A 17974-nucleotide genomic window follows, 5' to 3' on the forward strand; every position below is an offset into this window, starting at 1 on the left:
ATCAACGTACACCACCCGCCCCTCAACATCACTATGCGATGCGAGGATCCTCACACCCCGAGCACGTGTCGTGCCAAACGACCAAAAGGTGCAGACAGGAAACCGAGAATAAAACGAAAAGTGGTCCCTTCGAGAGGCAAAATGGGTCTTTTCCAAAAATATAGCATGAACCGCAAAGCAGTTGAAGAGGGAGAACGCATAGAATTGCTTAGCAACGCTACGCAACCTCTGGATGTTTAAAGTGATGCAAGAAAAATCCATCAGCCAATCAGAGGGGAGAAATCAGTGATGCTGCTGCTTTGACAGAGTAGACGGAGGCAAAAGAGTATGCGGCCTCTTGAGGCTACCCGACCCCACCTTCTCCTCGCAGCAGCGGCCGCCGACATCTGACCACCCCCGCTACACAACAGGGACATCCAGCCCAAAGTCCAGTAACAATACATGTAACAAACAACACAAACTCCCGGAGCGATCACAGCAAACAACGGTACCGACAAAATCCTGAACCGTATGGCGACCCACCCACGCAGAATGCAGCTCAAGAACAATAAGACGGCATCTACGAGAGAAAGGCTTTAAAAACTGTAAACGTCTTCTGGAAGCCACGCCCCCTTCCACATCACGAAACAGCGGTTAAACTTTGCTGAGAAACACCAAACATGGGACGTAGAAAAATGGACGAAGGTTTTGTTTTCTGATGAGAAAAAAATTAACCAAGATGGTCCAGATGGCTTCCAACGTTACTGGCACGATAAGGATATCCCACCGGAGACATTTTCTACACGACACAGTGGAGGAGGTTCCATCATGATCTGAGGTGCTTTCTTCTTCCATGGAACAATGGAGCTTCAGGTTATACAGGGGCGTCAAACAGCAGCTGGCTACATTGGCATGTTGAAGAGAGCATTCTTATTGACTGAAGGTTCTTGCTTGTGTGGAAATGACTGGATCTCTCAGCAGGACAATGCTGCAATCCACAATGCCCGCAGGACAAAGGACTTTTTCATGGCGAATAACACGATTCTTTTGGACCAACCAGCGTGTTCGTCCAAACTGAACCCCATTGAAAATGTTAGGGGGTGGATGGCGAGGAAAGTCTATAGAAATGGACGTCAATTCTGAACAGTGCATGATCTTCTTGAAGCCATCTTCACCACTTCGAATAACATTCCAGCCAGCCTTCTGCAAACGCTTATATCGACCATGCCAAAGCGAATGTCTGGAGTTATTCGCAATGACGGCCGTGAAACTCACTACTGAGACCTCTTGTTGGGCATTTCCTACCCTGTTTAGGACTTCTTTTTGATATGGTCTTAAACTTTTGACCAGCTAGTAGTTAGGCTAATTTCATAATGTTCACATTTTCTCTATTAAATGCTTAAAAAGTTTTTTATTTTATTTTCCCATTTCTTATTTTCATCTTTCGAAGCTCTACTCAAATAAGTGGTTGAGTCTAACAACGCAAAATGCATATTTTTTCTGTATGTTCATTGGCCTCAAGATTTTGGCCATGAGTATAGTTTACGTAGCATAATAAATCGTAGACCCGTCCGAGATAAATTATAATACGTAACAAATAATAAACATAACAAACATTAAATGAGTTAAGAATGAAATAATTGGACAATAAGTGTAACTTTTGTTAGTTTGTTTGTACAACATAGGAACCACCTACCCTCAGATCCATAGGCTAACATGCTAGCCCAACATATTAAATAAAAGAATTATTATATTACTTTATTTGTTTGATTTAATGTTTATTTGCATGCAATGTATAAATTGCGCCACGATGCTGTAACTCGGTTTTTGTGCTCGCACAACGAATTTCAAAAGAAAACCGGAAGTGGGCGGAGTTTCTTGACTCTGGTGCCGGTACATATAGTTAGTTGCAGAACAAGATGAAGCCATTTTTAAAGTATTATGGTCGAGCGTGTTAGTTATTATAACGCCAAACACTAGTAAAGAGTAGAACAACGCACAGGCCGAGCAGCAGAAATAACAAGTGTTATCAGGTACAGTGTTGTAGAAAATTTGTTGTTAGCATTTTAATTTCTAATTAAAACTCACGAAAAGTTATTAAGATATTTATTTGCCTAATACCAGCCATCACAACTAAATTTCTTGTAAGAGATTGATAGAGGAAGTTAAAACGGAAAAGTGTTACGTCACTTATCGTTGAAGGAAGGTGTAGTGAAACTAATTGTACTACTGACCTGTTCATGTTCTAGTGTTATTGAAACTAACGACCACACAAGAATGACAACAGATTTCTTTTCTGCAAGTCGTAGCTGTTATACGAGTATGCAATTTGGTTAAAAACGTTTAAAATTTTGTTCGGTTGATAATATTGTATAAAATATCATTAACTAAATTTATTTTCCGATAATTTATTTGTATTTTCTCTAATACTATAGATAAATAAAGGGAAGCCTAATCAACATGATGTTTGTCGTTGGTGTAATATTTTTATTCATCATGGCGGTAAAATCAGGTGAGTGTTTGATTTCTGTTTTTGTTGCTCTGAACAACTTTGTAACATGTGAACAATAAACCCGAGTCTGACTTGTATACCTTCCCTCCCTCCCCCTAATGGTACAGTGGCATGTCTGTGAACTTGAACTGATGGAAGCCAGGTTTCGATACTTGTAGTGGGTAGAACACAGCTAGACCTTTATGTATCTTTTGTGCATAGCAAAACAAACATTTACGTACTCGTGGCACCGTAACGCTTTACAATTTAGTTTATGGTTCGGTTGGCGATTTTGAAAGACTAAACATCAGACAAGGTACTCATCCGTGTCATAGACCCCTTCCATTCAAATATAACCAGTCTGCTGCACCTGACCTCTACTGCACTATAGTCATTCGCGATACACACACACACACACACACACACACACACACACATTTTAGACTTAACAAGGAAAAGGAAATCCGCCCCAATCGATCCGTTTGTAATTATTCTATTGCCATTCTACAACAAAAACAACTTTGTCTAACACCCAAACCTTTTGCAGAAGACTAAACTAGATATTGTGTAGGTCGTAGGGCTATTGAAGTCTTGTGTTTCTATATTTTATACAAGTTCAAACATGCATCCAGTGTAAACAATGTTATCTTTATTCTCTCCCCCCCTAGAAGTTGTATTTGTTACAAATATCTGGTGTTCCTTTAGAAGGCTTGTGTATAGGGTGAAGTAGGAATTATCAGTCAATAATAATTATCCATTAGATGGCTACTTTGTACACTATACAATAGGGGTCTTTATGGAGTTAACTCCTATGTTGTGTGTAGTGAAGGAATAAACAAAATATATACTATTAAATTTCATTACAATCATTAATAAACTATTTAACTTCAAAATACTGAGGTTTGTGTAAATTAATGTATTTGATTATATGCTTCATTTGAAAATGCTGCTCTTTTATTGGTAAAACTTTATATGCACTCGGTAGGGAGTTGTCCTAGTCCAGACATCTCTTCTCATTTGCTATATATCAGGCCATCCCTTAGGTAATGTCCGATTTTAGATTTAGAAAATGAGGTTTTCAAATGCTTTTAATGTTATTTGATCAATAATGTATGTTCCATTATTATTATTAATTACTTTCTACCAACGACTCACGTGCTTCTGAATGTCACTTCTATAAAATTCTTGGGGTTTGGAGAAAAATAATGTAGAGAGGGCAGTTTTGACATCTTAATGTGTTACAAGTTCTTTTCCATCAAGAAACTTTGGAATAGATGATAATCAGATGGGACAAGGTCTGGAGAATAAGGAGGATGTGGAAGTTTTTCCCAGTCTAGCTCTTCAGTCTTTACAGATGTGATCCTTGCTGTATGCATTATCCTGGTGTAACACAACACCTTTATGACTGATTAAAGTATGCCTCTTTTCTTTCACTGCAACATTCAAACGCTCTAACTGTTAAATAGAATTCTGATGTAATCGTTACATTGAGTGGCAGCAACTTAAAGTGGATCACACCAACAATATTGCATAAAAAGCTTAAGACTTTCCCCGGGTTGTGGTCCATGTTGGGCTGTGCTTTAACCAGTTTACCTGCACTGAGCCGTTGTCTGTTGCGTTTAACATTATTCTAATACATCCATCTTTCATCTTCAGTCACTAACCTGTCCCAAAAAGGTGTTCAGTTCACGGGACTGTAGAGAACTTAATATTTTAATATTACGACATCTTTGTTTTCAATAATCCAAACCTATTTATGATCTCTTAATGATTTTTTTTTTTTTTTAGTTTGAAATCTTTAGTTTGTAGCTTTGAAAGAAAATTGTTTAGAACAGTTGTTTTCGAACTTTTCAGGTTCACATAAAATGTTTGGTTTATTTTGATTAAAAACTCTGGAATAATATTTCAAAAGAGACAGTCTCATTTTTATCACTTACTCAATAATAGAATGATGGGATTGTTTCTTTCTGGTATAATTGAGGGATGTATTACCATTGTAGTAAATTCGAAGCGAAGAAACTATTGGCGAATCTTGCTTGGAGCGAGCGAGAGAGTTGTGTTCTTTTGTTTTTGAATGTCGCGCAAAGCTACATATGGGTTATTTGCAGTTCCCGCACCTAACTGATAGACTATCGGGAATACAGCTGGTCGCCATCACACGCCGTCAACTCTTGGGCTACTCTTTTCCTAAAAAATAGAGGGATTGACCGTTACCTTATAACGCCCCCATCAGTGAAAGGACGAGCATGTTCGTTACGGGGTTCGAACCTGCGTCTCTCTGATTGATTGTGAGTTAAGTGACCTAACCACATTGCCATGTCTGTTACTGTGGCTAGTATGTACATGTAGGTGGGAAAACTCTTATAGGAGTTGTATAAATTTTTGTTTTATGTTGTGTGCCACTGACGTCAGCTCCATGTGGTACACGTATCGGTTTCAGAATCCCTGTTAACTGCGTAACTTAAATTAACCTTTTCTTTTTATACAGATAATTCATCCTCTTAACTCCTTCTAGTATCTCTTAACCTCACTATATCTGGGTATGTGCTGACGAGGCCTTTCGCTCAATACCATGGCTCATCAGGTCAGCTTTTATACGACAAAGATCGTAATAGTTGACACGACAGTTATATGCATTATCAAATCGTATAAGCAATAACTGTTATGGTGTGACTTACAAGTTAAGTGTAACTAAGTGATTTAACTAGGGAAAGGATTAGTAACATTATTACTTGTCACGCAAGCGCGCCAAATTAACCGACCTTTTATGTACAGTTGTTTGGTGTGGCGTCTTGCATGCCCCTAGGTATGTTGGTACACATGCGTTAAATTCTCTTGAACTTCATGTGAAATGTAACATTCCATGTAGTACCGCATAATAGTGTGTGCCTCTCGAAACAGTTTTATCAGTGTATTTCCACGGGTCCTTTTAAACGTTAATGTGAAATTTCCTGATTCTTTTATCTTGGATATAATGTCCCCACTCTCCGAACCCCATTTTTCAAGTTTAATTTACGGTTCTCTTTAATCGTGTTTTCTTGCTTTTCACAAGATGACCACAGTACACACACAGCCAGCTAATATTATAGAAGTGGTTGAATAATATAAAAACAATTTACTCTAAAGCTGTGTTGGATTTCTTGTTTTGGAGTAAATTCTTGTTTTCTCTTTATTCCAGGCTGTAGTTTTGGCTCATGTTTGGTGATTTGATATCCAACTTAACCTTGTTCTACCCCCACGTCTGTGGTGAAGTGACATCATTTCTGTCAGTTTATACTTTTGTCTCAAATATGGTAGACGTATTTCACTCTTAAAATATTTTTCATCCTTGTTATTCATAACAAACTTAAGTTTACAGACGTACTACTAAAATTCCACGTTCGATTCTTCGAGGTGGACAACTCCTTAAATAGTTAACCATTGTGTAGCTTTGAACCAAAAAATGTTCCGACTTTATTTGGCTAGGTATAAAATCAGATGAAAAATATAAATATAAAATTACATCTTTGTCACGGCGCAAAATCACTGGAAACTTCACTAAATTACTAGATTCGTATAACTATGAAATCCACGTAACTACTGTACCTACAAATAACAGTTTTTAACGACAACTGTTATTCTTACAACGAAATGCCATGAAAAGCAACCTGACTTGAAATCTAAGTACCCTATTTTGGTATTCTGTCGACCGGGTAGTGATACCTAGGATTTTAAACTATTTATATGTTAAAATTGTAAACCTTAAATGTGACATTTTTGTTTATCATTCAGTGTTGTTCTTAGTGATAATTACAACTTAAAGCATTAATGTGTAAAAGATCGGAAGTTTCTTCGATCAGTGTATAACAGATTTGTTGGTAGACTCGTGGTTTATTAAACAACACTCTAGTTTCTATGTAGTTTTTCGTATTTCCTGCAATAAACAATATTGATAGACTTTACCCAATATCTTCCTTGTTGTAGGAGACGGGTTGACCTGTGACCTGGCCAACATTCCAGCAAGTATTGAGCGAGGAAAGTCTTGGTTGTTATCCAAGCGCGATGAACATGGAGGATTAGGAGAACAGACGCACCGCGCAGTTACAACCTTGTATCTGACAGACCATGCCCACTTCACAAAAGGAGACCTGTCAAGTGAACTCATGGTCAAAGAAATGGAGTTGCAACTAGCTGTCGCCCTCTGGAGGTTTGCAAGACAAATAAGCAATTAAATCAGTTTGTTTTGAATTTCACGAGGGCTATCTACTCCACCCATCCCTACTTTAGCAGTGTAAGACTAGAGGGAAGGCAGCTAGTCATCACCACTCACCGCCAACTCTTGGGTTACTCTTTTACCAACGAATAGTGGGATTGAGCGTCATATAACGCCCCCACGGCTGAAAGGGCGAGCATGTTTGTGAGGAGGATTCGAACCCGCGATCCTTGGATTACAAGTCGAGTGCCTTAACCCACCTAGCATGCCGGGCCAGTTAAATCTGAGTTTTTTTAGAGGGATTCCAAGTAGATTCAAAACTAGAAATGACGCGAAGATTTTTTCTTTATATTTCACAAACCGTTAAATAACTCTTGTGATATTTCATTGTTTTAATATTCCGCTTGTCTATCCGAAAATAATTACAGTGGAACCCCCTCTAAAGCAGCCACCCGCCGGACTGAGACAAACTTGCCTGATTAGAGGGGTTCCACTGTACATAATTAGGGATTATGTAAACAAAAAAAGGAACTGATTGAATGACCACTTTTAAGGGGTGGCCGCTTAGAGGGGTTCAACTGTATTATTATTATTATTATTGTAAATTGAATTATTTGCCTTTCGTTTCATTAATAACATTAAACAACTTAAGTACATCTATAGACATGGCTGTCAATACATTTCTCTAGACCAGTCGCGATTCGAGGTTTATAGTACATCTATAGACCATGGCTGTCAATACATTTCTCTAGACCAGTCGCGATTCGAGGTTTATATATTGGGTTCTTAAACACTGTCCATTATAGCGAACGAAAATAATCTAAGCGACAGATTTACAAAACAATCTGTCTGATTACGGAAATTTTTAATTATAACCAAATCAGCTTTTATGAATTAAATTCGTTAGGCTGTGTAATTACTTTCTTTGGGAGACAGTGAACATGCCCACGACAAATCTGGTACTATCTTTGGGAGACAGTGAACATGCCCACGACAAATCTGGTACTGATGTGGTTCTTGTTCGTGATTTTTTTTTCCATTGATTTTTAGATCACTGGATCCCGCTGGAGAAACGTTGTCAGCGGGTAGATTAGCCCTCTACGTCAACGGACTTTTAGCCACCTGTCGGAAACCTAGGAACTATTTTGCCACAGATCTGACAGAAACTCTTATGGAGTATAACTTCACAGCCTCAGAATTTGCATATGCTTTAGTTTCTTTGGCTCTCTGCAATGCTGGAAGAACTCTCTCAGAAGAAAGAATTGTCCATCTTCTGGGTGAAATCCAACCTAAGCCCGGTGCCCACTTCTGGACAGGTATTTGTTAATACGGATATTTTACTTGCTAAGTTTGAATGTAGAAGAATAATTAGCTTGTTTAACGGAATTGGTACTTTCAATTAACTTAAGTTTTTAAATACGAAACTGTATATAGAACTGCAAGTTTCTTAAGCTTGTAAGTTACGTTGATAATATCCATGTCGTATCTATATAGAATCGTTGTACTCTTACTGTTCAAATTAAATTTATTTTTCTCAAACAACTTGACAGATACTCAAGCTTTAATAGTGATGGCTTTGTCTTGTGTCACGAGGAAAGAAAGTAACGGTTATATTGAAAGTAATGTATCTACGGTCTTGGAGCACTTCAAAGAAATCCAGAAGCCAGATGGGAGTTTTGGAAACGTGTACACGTCTGGACTTGTCGTACAGGTAAATAAGAGCCGTATACGAAGCTATTTCTAAGAAGTGTTCTAATTGCACGTGTTTAACAGATGTCTAGTGTTTAAAATTCTAAGTTTCTAACTTGGATGAATGCACTACTACACCGGACAAAAGGATCCAAAGTTGTCATTGTGTTAGTGATATCTGGTTAACCCATAAGATCGCATACAAAAGTTCTCAAACGAGACTCGAGCTCATTCGAATAGTTCTTTTCTTCAGGGGAATAATTGTGTTATAAGTGTAATGAAATATGTAGACACTGATGTAGACGTCACGTAAACCGGATGTTCAATACGAATTGGCCTTGAACTAGCCAGTCACAACCTAGGGATATTTGTTACAACAGTTCTAAAAATTAACCAATTTATATGAAGATAATATAGAAATAAACTAACTGTAAAATGGTGGGGAAATCATAAATATAGAGAAACTTAAAAAATTTGTTTATCCGTTGTTCCACATACCAACTTCTGTCGCAACCCAGCGGGTAACCAGTTTTTACATGATCAAAGAATTTGTTTATCCGTTGTTCCACATACCAACTTCTGTCGAAACCCAGCGGGTAACCAGTTTCTACATGATCAAAGAATTTGTTTATCCGTTGTTCCACATACCAACTTCTGTCGAAACCCAGCGGGTAACCAGTTTCTACATGATCAAAGCTGTGACTCTCCACACACCAAATGCAACATTACATTCAATCTAACGCTCGAATGAAAAAAAGATTATCTGATGTCACATTAACGAAAAGGGACATTGACCTAGAAAATCCAAAAGACCCACCCACCTTTTCAACTAGTCATAATTGATTATCAGATTAAAATTAATCTTTTTAAAACTTCTATTCAATCTCATCTTGTTCACTCCCAGCGCTATTCACAACAAAACAATGGTTTCCCAATTAGTTTCCTAACGCGCCCCTGTCGGCATCTTTCTCAACTCCGCGGGTTCATTAATTTCTTTTTTTTACGACCTACTCCCAGCGACTTCGTACAGATTAGTTTCGCACTTAACCTCCCATCATGCGGGGTGAAGATAAGTTCCTAACCAGCCAGGTTTGTCTTTGAGGCCCCCAGAAATTCTGCAACCTGATGGAATTGTTTTTATAAGCCTAAATTCCTACTACAAATAACCAGTAATTTGAACATAACCCTTTGCTCCCCTCTAGCACAGCGGGAAGTCTACGGATTTACAACGCTAAAATCAGGGGTTCGATTCCCCTCGGTGGGCTCACCAGATAGTCTGTGGTTTTGCTATAAGAAACAGGCGCATGCACGCGCACAACCCTTTATTATCCTGAAGAATATAACTCTTCTAAAGCGCTTGCCTTTCGGTTGAAAGAAGTATCAGGACTTAGACAAACTACACTCTTAGAAACACAACTGTACTAATAACGGTCGTTTTAATACACTACGCTCTTAGAAACACAACTGTACTAATAACGGTCGTTTTAATACACTACGCTCTTAGAAACACAACTGTACTAATAACGGTCGTTTTAATACACTACGCTCTTAGAAACACAACTGTACTAATAACGGTCGTTTTAATACACTACGCTCTTAGAAACACAACTGTACTAATAACGGTCGTTTTAATACACTACGCTCTTAGAAACACAACTGTACTAATAACGGTCGTTTTAATACACTACGCTCTTAGAAACACAACTGTACTAATAACGGTCGTTTTAATACACTACGCTCTTAGAAACACAACTGTACTAATAACGGTCGTTTTAATACACTACGCTCTTAGAAACACAACTGTACTAATAACGGTCGTTTTAATACACTACGCTCTTAGAAACACAACTGTACTAATAACGGTCGTTTTAATACACTACGCTCTTAGAAACACAACTGTACTAATAACGGTCGTTTTAATACACTACGCTCTTAGAAACACAACTGTACTAATTACGGTCGTTTTAATACACTACGCTCTTAGAAACACAACTGTACTAATTACGGTCGTTTTAATACACTACGCTCTTAGAAACACAACTGTACTAATTACGGTCGTTTTAATACACTACGCTCTTAGAAACACAACTGTACTAATAACGGTCGTTTTAATACTCTTGTCTCGCATTTCAAGACTTAAAAGAATTGGTTAGGAAATAAATGTAAAATTCTAAAACTAACTTCATTCTTAAACCCGATTGAAATTACGTATTTTAAAAATAAGATTTATTAGCTAGAAATAAGTTATCCCCACTCTTGAACTCTGAGAAAATTAGATGCAATATTAGTTGTAAATACAGCCCTTCTGTTTGTTTTTCATACATTCTTCCAGAAAGTTCCAGTAATCCATCGATTTTAGTCATGGATTCTGTTTGTGGTCTTACTTGATGCGTTTTGACAGGATCTCTAACAATTTCTTGTTTTAAGGTAGTTCATGTTAGAACACTAGTGAAAAGTGTTTAATATTTGTTTTGTTACCATAGTATTGAAATGGTATTCCGATCGCAACATTAACTACAAATTTTGATTTGTAGAACCATTTTGACCTGATCTGATTTACAATACACTTTAAGGGGTGTGAACCACGGAATAAGTTAATCTTTGAATTTCGGTTAATCATAGTAAATTCAGTGTCTGAGTGAAACTACACGTTGTGGTGATTGAAAAAATGTCTGTCACTACAGTTAAGATGGGCCTTCACGCCAGTTTTTGTTTTCCTTGAACTGTTTCAATGATTCCTTCTATTAGGCTAAGTTTGTTCATAAACAACTATTTTTTAAAGCAACTTTGCTTTGTATATTTCACTCGTATTTTATGGTATAAAACTTTTACATACTTGTATGTATGGTGCTGTCATCTGTCACCACGTTCAAGATGTATTCATCCAACGCCATGTTCGTATACTCTTGGTGCCCGGTAGACCAACGGTTCTAAACCCTTTAAGCTGTTTGGATGTTTGACCCGGACGAAATCTTTATGAACCTTGACCTACCCCGATAGTACGTGACACTCGTCACAAGTTTAGTGAAAACAGCATATTAGATATTAACTTGGACAGAAGAACCTTTCTCTATTCTCGGTCTATCTGGACTTCTTGGAGTCATCAAGACCTTGGTCGAAACATGCCATTCAATCTTTCCTTTTGTAGCGGTTGTAAGTGTCCATCAACAACCTTTGTGTTAGTTTTCCATAATTGCTTCTTTTAGCGTACAACAATTCTGATTCATTTCTTAACTACTGCTTCATGATAAGGGGAGTAGGCCCGTGATATTCTGTACTTCATGCAATCTCTTTAGTATATGGTCTCGATCTGTTTAAGAGGAAAATATATTTTTTCCATCGGTATATCGCAACGAATTATACTATTCTGTGTACACCCATAAGACTTCAACCGTAAATTACTAAAATTGTTATGTAGAAAGTTACCGAAGCCAGATATACCACTTTAGAACTCCTGAAATCTGTTTTAAGATTATCCTAAGTGATCTTTGTTCTTGGGCTATGATCCACAGCTGATCCGCAGTGTCTCATTGAGCAGCTAAGCCAGATCTCTCGTAGGCTGAGTCTGAGCTGAATTAACTGTATTTGATAGGCAAAGCTGCTATTAAGGAATACTGCAGATAGTTCAACGGTCTATAACTTGGTTGTATGCTATAATGCTCCATACACTGTCGTACAACGGCTGTTCTTTCTAAACCTAAGTGAATTGTATTCGTTAGCATGTATTTGGGCATGTCTCTAGCGAATAACCTTCTTATTATATTCTTATAACCCCGCACATCCTTTTAAGGCTATACTGACTAACTAAAGAGTCGTTATTACAAACGGGTTACCAATTAAAATAAGTTAAATTCTACAGAATGTTTCGTGGTTTGGGAAAACATTTCTAACTCTAACAACTTCCCATTTTATCGCCATCTTTTGCACGCATAGTGCACTTCCCCAACACGTAGGAAACTCACTTTTAACCTGTCTGAGAGGAATCGTTACATTTTAACCGAGTTAATAGTATTAACACTTACAAGCTGTATAGTGGTGGCTCTTAGGTCCTTTATTCAAGAGAAACAAAACCAAATAACCCATTGTGATTACGCTATGCCTAACAAAAGAAGTTAACAACGACTATCTTGGATGAGACTTTGTTTAAACAAACTTTATGTAATCGTGCCCTATTTAGAAAATTATTCGTAGTTGGGCTACATATTTAAATGTTACGTATTTAAATAATTTTTAACATATTGTGAATAATGTGGCCACAAATGGCTAATTCGTAAATAGTTTAAGGGTTTATTTGGTGGAACCAAACTTTAAAGATAAAATAGAATGACGACAGTAAACAGTGAGCATGTTGCACACTTGTGTTAAAAAGAACGAAACGTTTAACTATTGAACGTTTCGGAATATACATATTCCGGCGTCAGTAAGTTTGTTTGTTTGTTTTTGAATTTCGCACAAAGCTACTCGAGGGCTATCTGTGCTAGCCGTCCCTAATTTAGCAGTGTAAGACTAGAGGGAAGGCAGCTAGTCATCACCACCCACCGCCAACTCTTGGGCTACTCTTTTACCAACGAATAGTGGGATTGACCGTCACGTAATAACGCCCCCACGGCTGGGAGGGCGAGCATGTTTGGCACGACTCGGGCGCGAACCCGCGACCCTCAGATTACGAAGCGCACGCCTTAACGCGCTAGGCCATGCCAGGCCCTTTTTTAAAAAAAATTAATTTAGATCGCAGTATAAACAATCACCTAATTTAAAGTGATTGTGTGTGTTTCTTATAGCAAAGCCACATCGGGCTATCTGCTCAGCCCACCGAGGGGAATCGAACCCCTGATTTTAGCGTTGTAAATCCGGAGACATACCGCTGTACTAGCGGGGGGGGGCACTTCAGTAAGCTATATTGTAAATTATTACACATTTTACAAAGTAATTAAAATTCTAAATGAAATTATAGACAACCAGATAATGAAACAACTATACAAACAGACTTGTGGCTATAATAAAAGTAGTCATATTTAAAGTGGGGGAGTTCATCTTTATAATAGAACTGTCTGTACGTCCACGTAACTAGTCTGTAGAGTATGGATGGAACTTCTACAAAATCTAAACGGAGGTTTCCTGTATCCATGCAGGTGTTCATGTCTACTTTCAGTTTAGCGATTTTTATGGGCATTTTCGCGTCTTTAACCAATTACTTCACCTGGTGGTGATGGATCTCTACTAAACTTGATATGAAGGTTTGACCCATGCGGAAATACAAGCAAACTTGCTGTTTCGTATTGTGTTTTTGGAGGTTTGTTTTTTTATATAATGGAAATGAGTTTTCATGTTGTAAGACAATCTTTCATTAATCATGAATTTTTAACTTCCATCCAGGGAACGGTTATTCCAGCTTGTTTATAATAGATAAGTTCGACATTGGAAGATCCAGGTACAATGTTTTTAGTTGTTTTTTCGCTACGTGTGTGAATTATGGTGTTTAGTAAATTTGATAGCTTTGTTTTACCAGTTTTATTTCATACTGTCAAGTGTTTTGAGAGGTAATGGGCCTATAGGTTTACCAATATAAGTGTCATTACAATTATCAGGTATGTATTTATATACGATCCTGCAACACATAAGGGGGGGGGGTAAGTAATGTCTTCAGAGCTGAATAAGCTTTGTATCTTAGAAGATTATCCAAACATCACTTTTTAGTTCAACTCGCGGATTATTGTTTTTCCTCAATTTGTGACTTCATGTATAGAAGCTTCTTTATTTAAAGGAACGAGCGGTCTTAAATATTTATCAACAGGGTAAGTGTTTCTTTAGGGGTTTAACTTTGTGAGAAAGTAATTTTGCATGTTAGGCCTGGAACAGAATGTGAGGTGTAGCCGTTTACTGGAATGTTCTGTAAGGTGGGGTAGGAAGAGATGTTATCGGAACAGATTCGTGTTCTATTGACAAACATGAGTAAACTCGTGTGTAAAGAAACTCCAGAATAGAACTTTACCTCGAACAGGAAACTAAACTGCTAAACTAACATGGATGTCAATAACTTTGACATCGGTTAACGCCCCAAGAAAACTTGTGCTTTATTTACCACTGGGGACGGGTGTGTCATTAGCGTGCCCAGATGTCAATAACAAAGGTTCATGGTTCTCTTCCTTCCTGTCGAATAGCTGTTTGCACTTTTGGGGCATTATATATTATAAAGGTAAGTCATATCCAATTATCTAGTTTAGAGAATTTCAACAATACTTTACTTTTATAAAAGTAGTATTATTCACTAAACTGGTTTTGTGGATGTGATTTTTGGTTTTTGTATCAATACCAGAATGTTTACCGAATTTCTGTTTTTTTTCTATACATTCAGTTAATGCCTTCTTAGTACCGGAATGTTTACCGAATATTTAAACACCGTTTCAGTCCTTTCACTTCACCTTTCCCCTCCGTCTTTACGCAGGCGCTTTTGGCAGCAAGAGACAACGGAAATAGCTGGGACTTTAATCAAGCTCTAGGCTACCTGTTATCTCAACAACAACCGGATGGGTCATTCGGAGACTTGTTGGCCACATATTTTGTACTTCCGGCACTGGCCTGTCAGAGCTTGGTGGACTTGGGAGACATTAATTGTACAGAATCAACAACCTTGGATGACACTGGTATGAAATATTCACTAACGTAACACCAATTAGCGAAACCTAGCCCTCGCGTTCGTTTTATCTGTTTTAAGTAGTTGAGTCTTGCAATCGTATTTTAACAGAATATCACCTGACTTGTGGCCTCTTATTTGAACGACTTTATTTAGCCCATCTGGACCTCCAACTGGAACGAAGAATTGGACAATTTTCAATCGCTGTCTCGAAGCGCGTGATTTTAATTCGAATTACTGGTCACATGATTATAGATGACTATTTTTAGTCTTTTTGATTACGGTCATGCGAATAACGTCATGAGCTCGTGCGAACTGATATATAGACTTATTGCAAGTAACACCTGCAGTGCTCATGACTTTATTCGTGCGCACGAACGTTGTCACGATTACCTGAATATTAACGGGTTTGTTTAAAGAACTTGAGTCTGTGTACTTGTATAAAAGTTTGAAGGATTTTCCTAAGTTATATTTTAGTAAAATTAGAGTAAAATTCAATATTGAGTTCGTTGACTGATACCTTATTTCAATTGTACGAAAGTTTTTACGATTGTTTTCCTAGGTTATTCTGACTTTGTAATCGTCTGGGTTATTTCTTATGTAATTATAAGATTTTCTTGACAAAACATTTAACCTTGAAGTAACAATATCTACACGTTGGGCCGAATGTCTAATTACATTCAATATGAAATAAAGTTTAACACTGGCTTAGTTGTCTTTAAGCACAAAGCTATACGATGGGTTATCTGATATACTCGCAACAAGTATCAAAACCCAATTTTAACCGTTGTCAGAGTGCAAATTAGTCGGAGAGATACCAGGGGGCGGGGTGTGAAATTTAGAATCGTTTTTATCTCGCGAACGCACACCACTACCTCTTGTTTTATTCTAGAAGTTTTACAAATATAACTTGACTTGTCACCTGTTACATGCTTTAACAGGTGACACTACAACACAGGAAGAAGAGGAACCTGGCCACCTGGAGGGAGACGACTTCATTAAAGTTTATTATTCTCTGTGGATTGGAGACAAGGCAGAAGAGAAATACAACTTAACTTTGGATAAAGTTGTACCAAATACCACGTTTTTCAACATTATGAAATACGCTGCCAAGTTAAACCCTAATTACGAGTAAGGTTACGCTCTCGGTTAAATTACACTTAGTCTGAAAGGTGTTATATTTTTATAAATCTTGTAAAATGTTTTCTTGAATATAACATGAAAATAAGACTTTCACTTCCATTCTTAAACATAATAACTCAACTGTTCTAGAAGTGTCTTTTAGTTCCTAGAAATTCATAACCCTAAGCCTACTATAGGGTTAAGTTTTATAACCTCTATCATAAAGTTTAAACCTAAAACTATTTTTAGATACCGTCATTAGTTAAAACTAACGGTAATAACTTTGAAAGATAAAATATAATAAACCACACTTCACGAAAATAATAAAACGTACGAATTAATGTCGCTAGCCTCTAATTTAACGAGTTATCGCTAAGAACTTAATGTACTTGAACTCCACTTTAAACCATACTTTTGATAAGTGTATTTTGAACACACTCAATTTTATTGTAGGCGACAGAGAGGAACAGTTACAAAATAAAACAACCGTATTGGATACTTTAACAGTAGTGCACAAACGTGATTTCCCATAACTTGTGTTGTATATTTTAATTCAATATGACTGCTGTTTTCAGGTTTGAATGGGACGAAAGGGCTTGGGGACCATTTATACAAAAGATAGCTGGTGTTGCTAACGTTCCCGTTAAGAAGACCTACTGGATGGTTTATATCTTGGATCCAGCCACAAACAAACCTGTGTCTTCAAGAGTAGGTAAGAAGTACCAATAAACGACCTGCTTTCTATTAATTTTCTTTCTATCTTGTAATTCCTAATTACTATGTCGTTATGTGTTTTATTTACATATTACTCGTATGTGTATTATCTCTATTCCAGGAAATGGTGCAGCGGTGAAACAACTCAGTATTTTGTGCTGTATTATACTTTTTGTTATCATGTGCAAATATTTGTTTTACGTCAAAACGACCGTACATTACGCCCCCTGGCGAGTCGACGACTAAGTTAAATCCCTTCGGTCGACGCAGTAGGTAGACCAATGTTACTGTGTATTAAAATAAACGTTACATTATAGTAGTAAGTGTAATTTACATTTCTAAGAAATTAAGTTAACACTTCACTATAACCTTGCTTTGACTACGCTGTATTACGGTATTCGATACCAAGACTCGCCAGGCAACCTGGATATAATAGACGAAGTAATATGCTTACTAGAATCCACTTATCCGCATTCAGAAGAACCAGCGAACGTGCACGCCACGAGATGTTTATTTGGGCTTCACGGGAATGACTGAACCTCGCGTGTTATTTTGTCCTTCATGTACACACGGTAAATACTATTAGTAAACGTGGGACACAACTCCAATCTGGTATCGCTTCGGATGAACGCGACAAACATTCAGACGTCTGCCCAACTGGATTCGTTAGACCTGTTTGTCTGTGTCGGATATTAAACACTTCCACGGAAGTGTTTTAACTCGTTCCATACACGACCTTATAACTAAGACATCACGTATAGACGGTAACTAACTTATCTGTGTATGTGCGTATAATCTTTTGTACTTTTTTGATGTAGGTGTTGGAAAGCTTCAACCTAAAGATGAAGACCACGTCATACTCTGGTATCAGACAGTAGTGGTATAACCTGTGAAAGACGTATTTCCACCTTTAGCAAACCTTTCTTTTATTCTCTATGGAAAGCAGACTTGAAGATATCGGACAATTTTATTAAAATGTCTTTTTTTTTTTTTAAACCTATACTTCTTGTATTATTTCACTCCATTGTTTTTTGTAACGGTTGAAATACAAGATATTTTTTTTTTTATCAGTCCAATCCCTGGTTTTGCTCATGCTCGTTGTACCTAATTTATTTCTAAGCTTCATGCCTTAAACTCTTTAAAGCAGTAACTA

General features: G+C 37.4%; 1 protein-coding gene across 2 annotated transcripts; it reads left to right on the forward strand.

Annotated features, from left to right (window-relative positions):
- The first annotated feature begins 1859 nt into the window (after positions 1-1859).
- LOC143256262 (uncharacterized protein CG3556-like) lies at positions 1860-17897 on the forward strand. Of its 2 annotated transcripts, none has more exons than XM_076513232.1 (9): positions 1860-2012; positions 2415-2491; positions 6434-6656; positions 7713-7978; positions 8213-8373; positions 14797-14995; positions 15927-16116; positions 16683-16819; positions 17640-17897. In XM_076513232.1, the coding sequence occupies exons 2-9, from the start codon at positions 2440-2442 to the stop codon at positions 17705-17707; spliced, it is 1296 nt and encodes a 431-aa protein (XP_076369347.1). In that variant the 5' UTR covers positions 1860-2012; positions 2415-2439; the 3' UTR covers positions 17708-17897. The 2 variants fall into 2 exon arrangements, with proteins under 2 accessions (XP_076369347.1, XP_076369348.1); XM_076513233.1 differs by lacking the exon at positions 1860-2012 and adding an exon at positions 2183-2299.
- Positions 17898-17974: the final 77 nt, after the last annotated feature.

Source organism: Tachypleus tridentatus, chromosome 7 (genome assembly GCF_004210375.1).
Source record: "Tachypleus tridentatus isolate NWPU-2018 chromosome 7, ASM421037v1, whole genome shotgun sequence".
NCBI classification, from domain to species: domain Eukaryota; kingdom Metazoa; phylum Arthropoda; class Merostomata; order Xiphosura; family Limulidae; genus Tachypleus; species Tachypleus tridentatus.

Excerpts from the sequence above, each read along its gene's own strand:
- LOC143256262 (XM_076513232.1), top strand. The coding sequence starts at position 2,440 with ATGATGTTTGTCGTTGGTGTAATATTTTTATTCATCATGGCGGTAAAA. Across the intron at positions 2,492-6,433 it reads CATCATGGCGGTAAAATCAG|GAGACGGGTTGACCTGTGAC; the intron begins GTGAGTGTTTGA and ends TCCTTGTTGTAG. Across the intron at positions 16,117-16,682 it reads AAGTTAAACCCTAATTACGA|GTTTGAATGGGACGAAAGGG; the intron begins GTAAGGTTACGC and ends TGCTGTTTTCAG.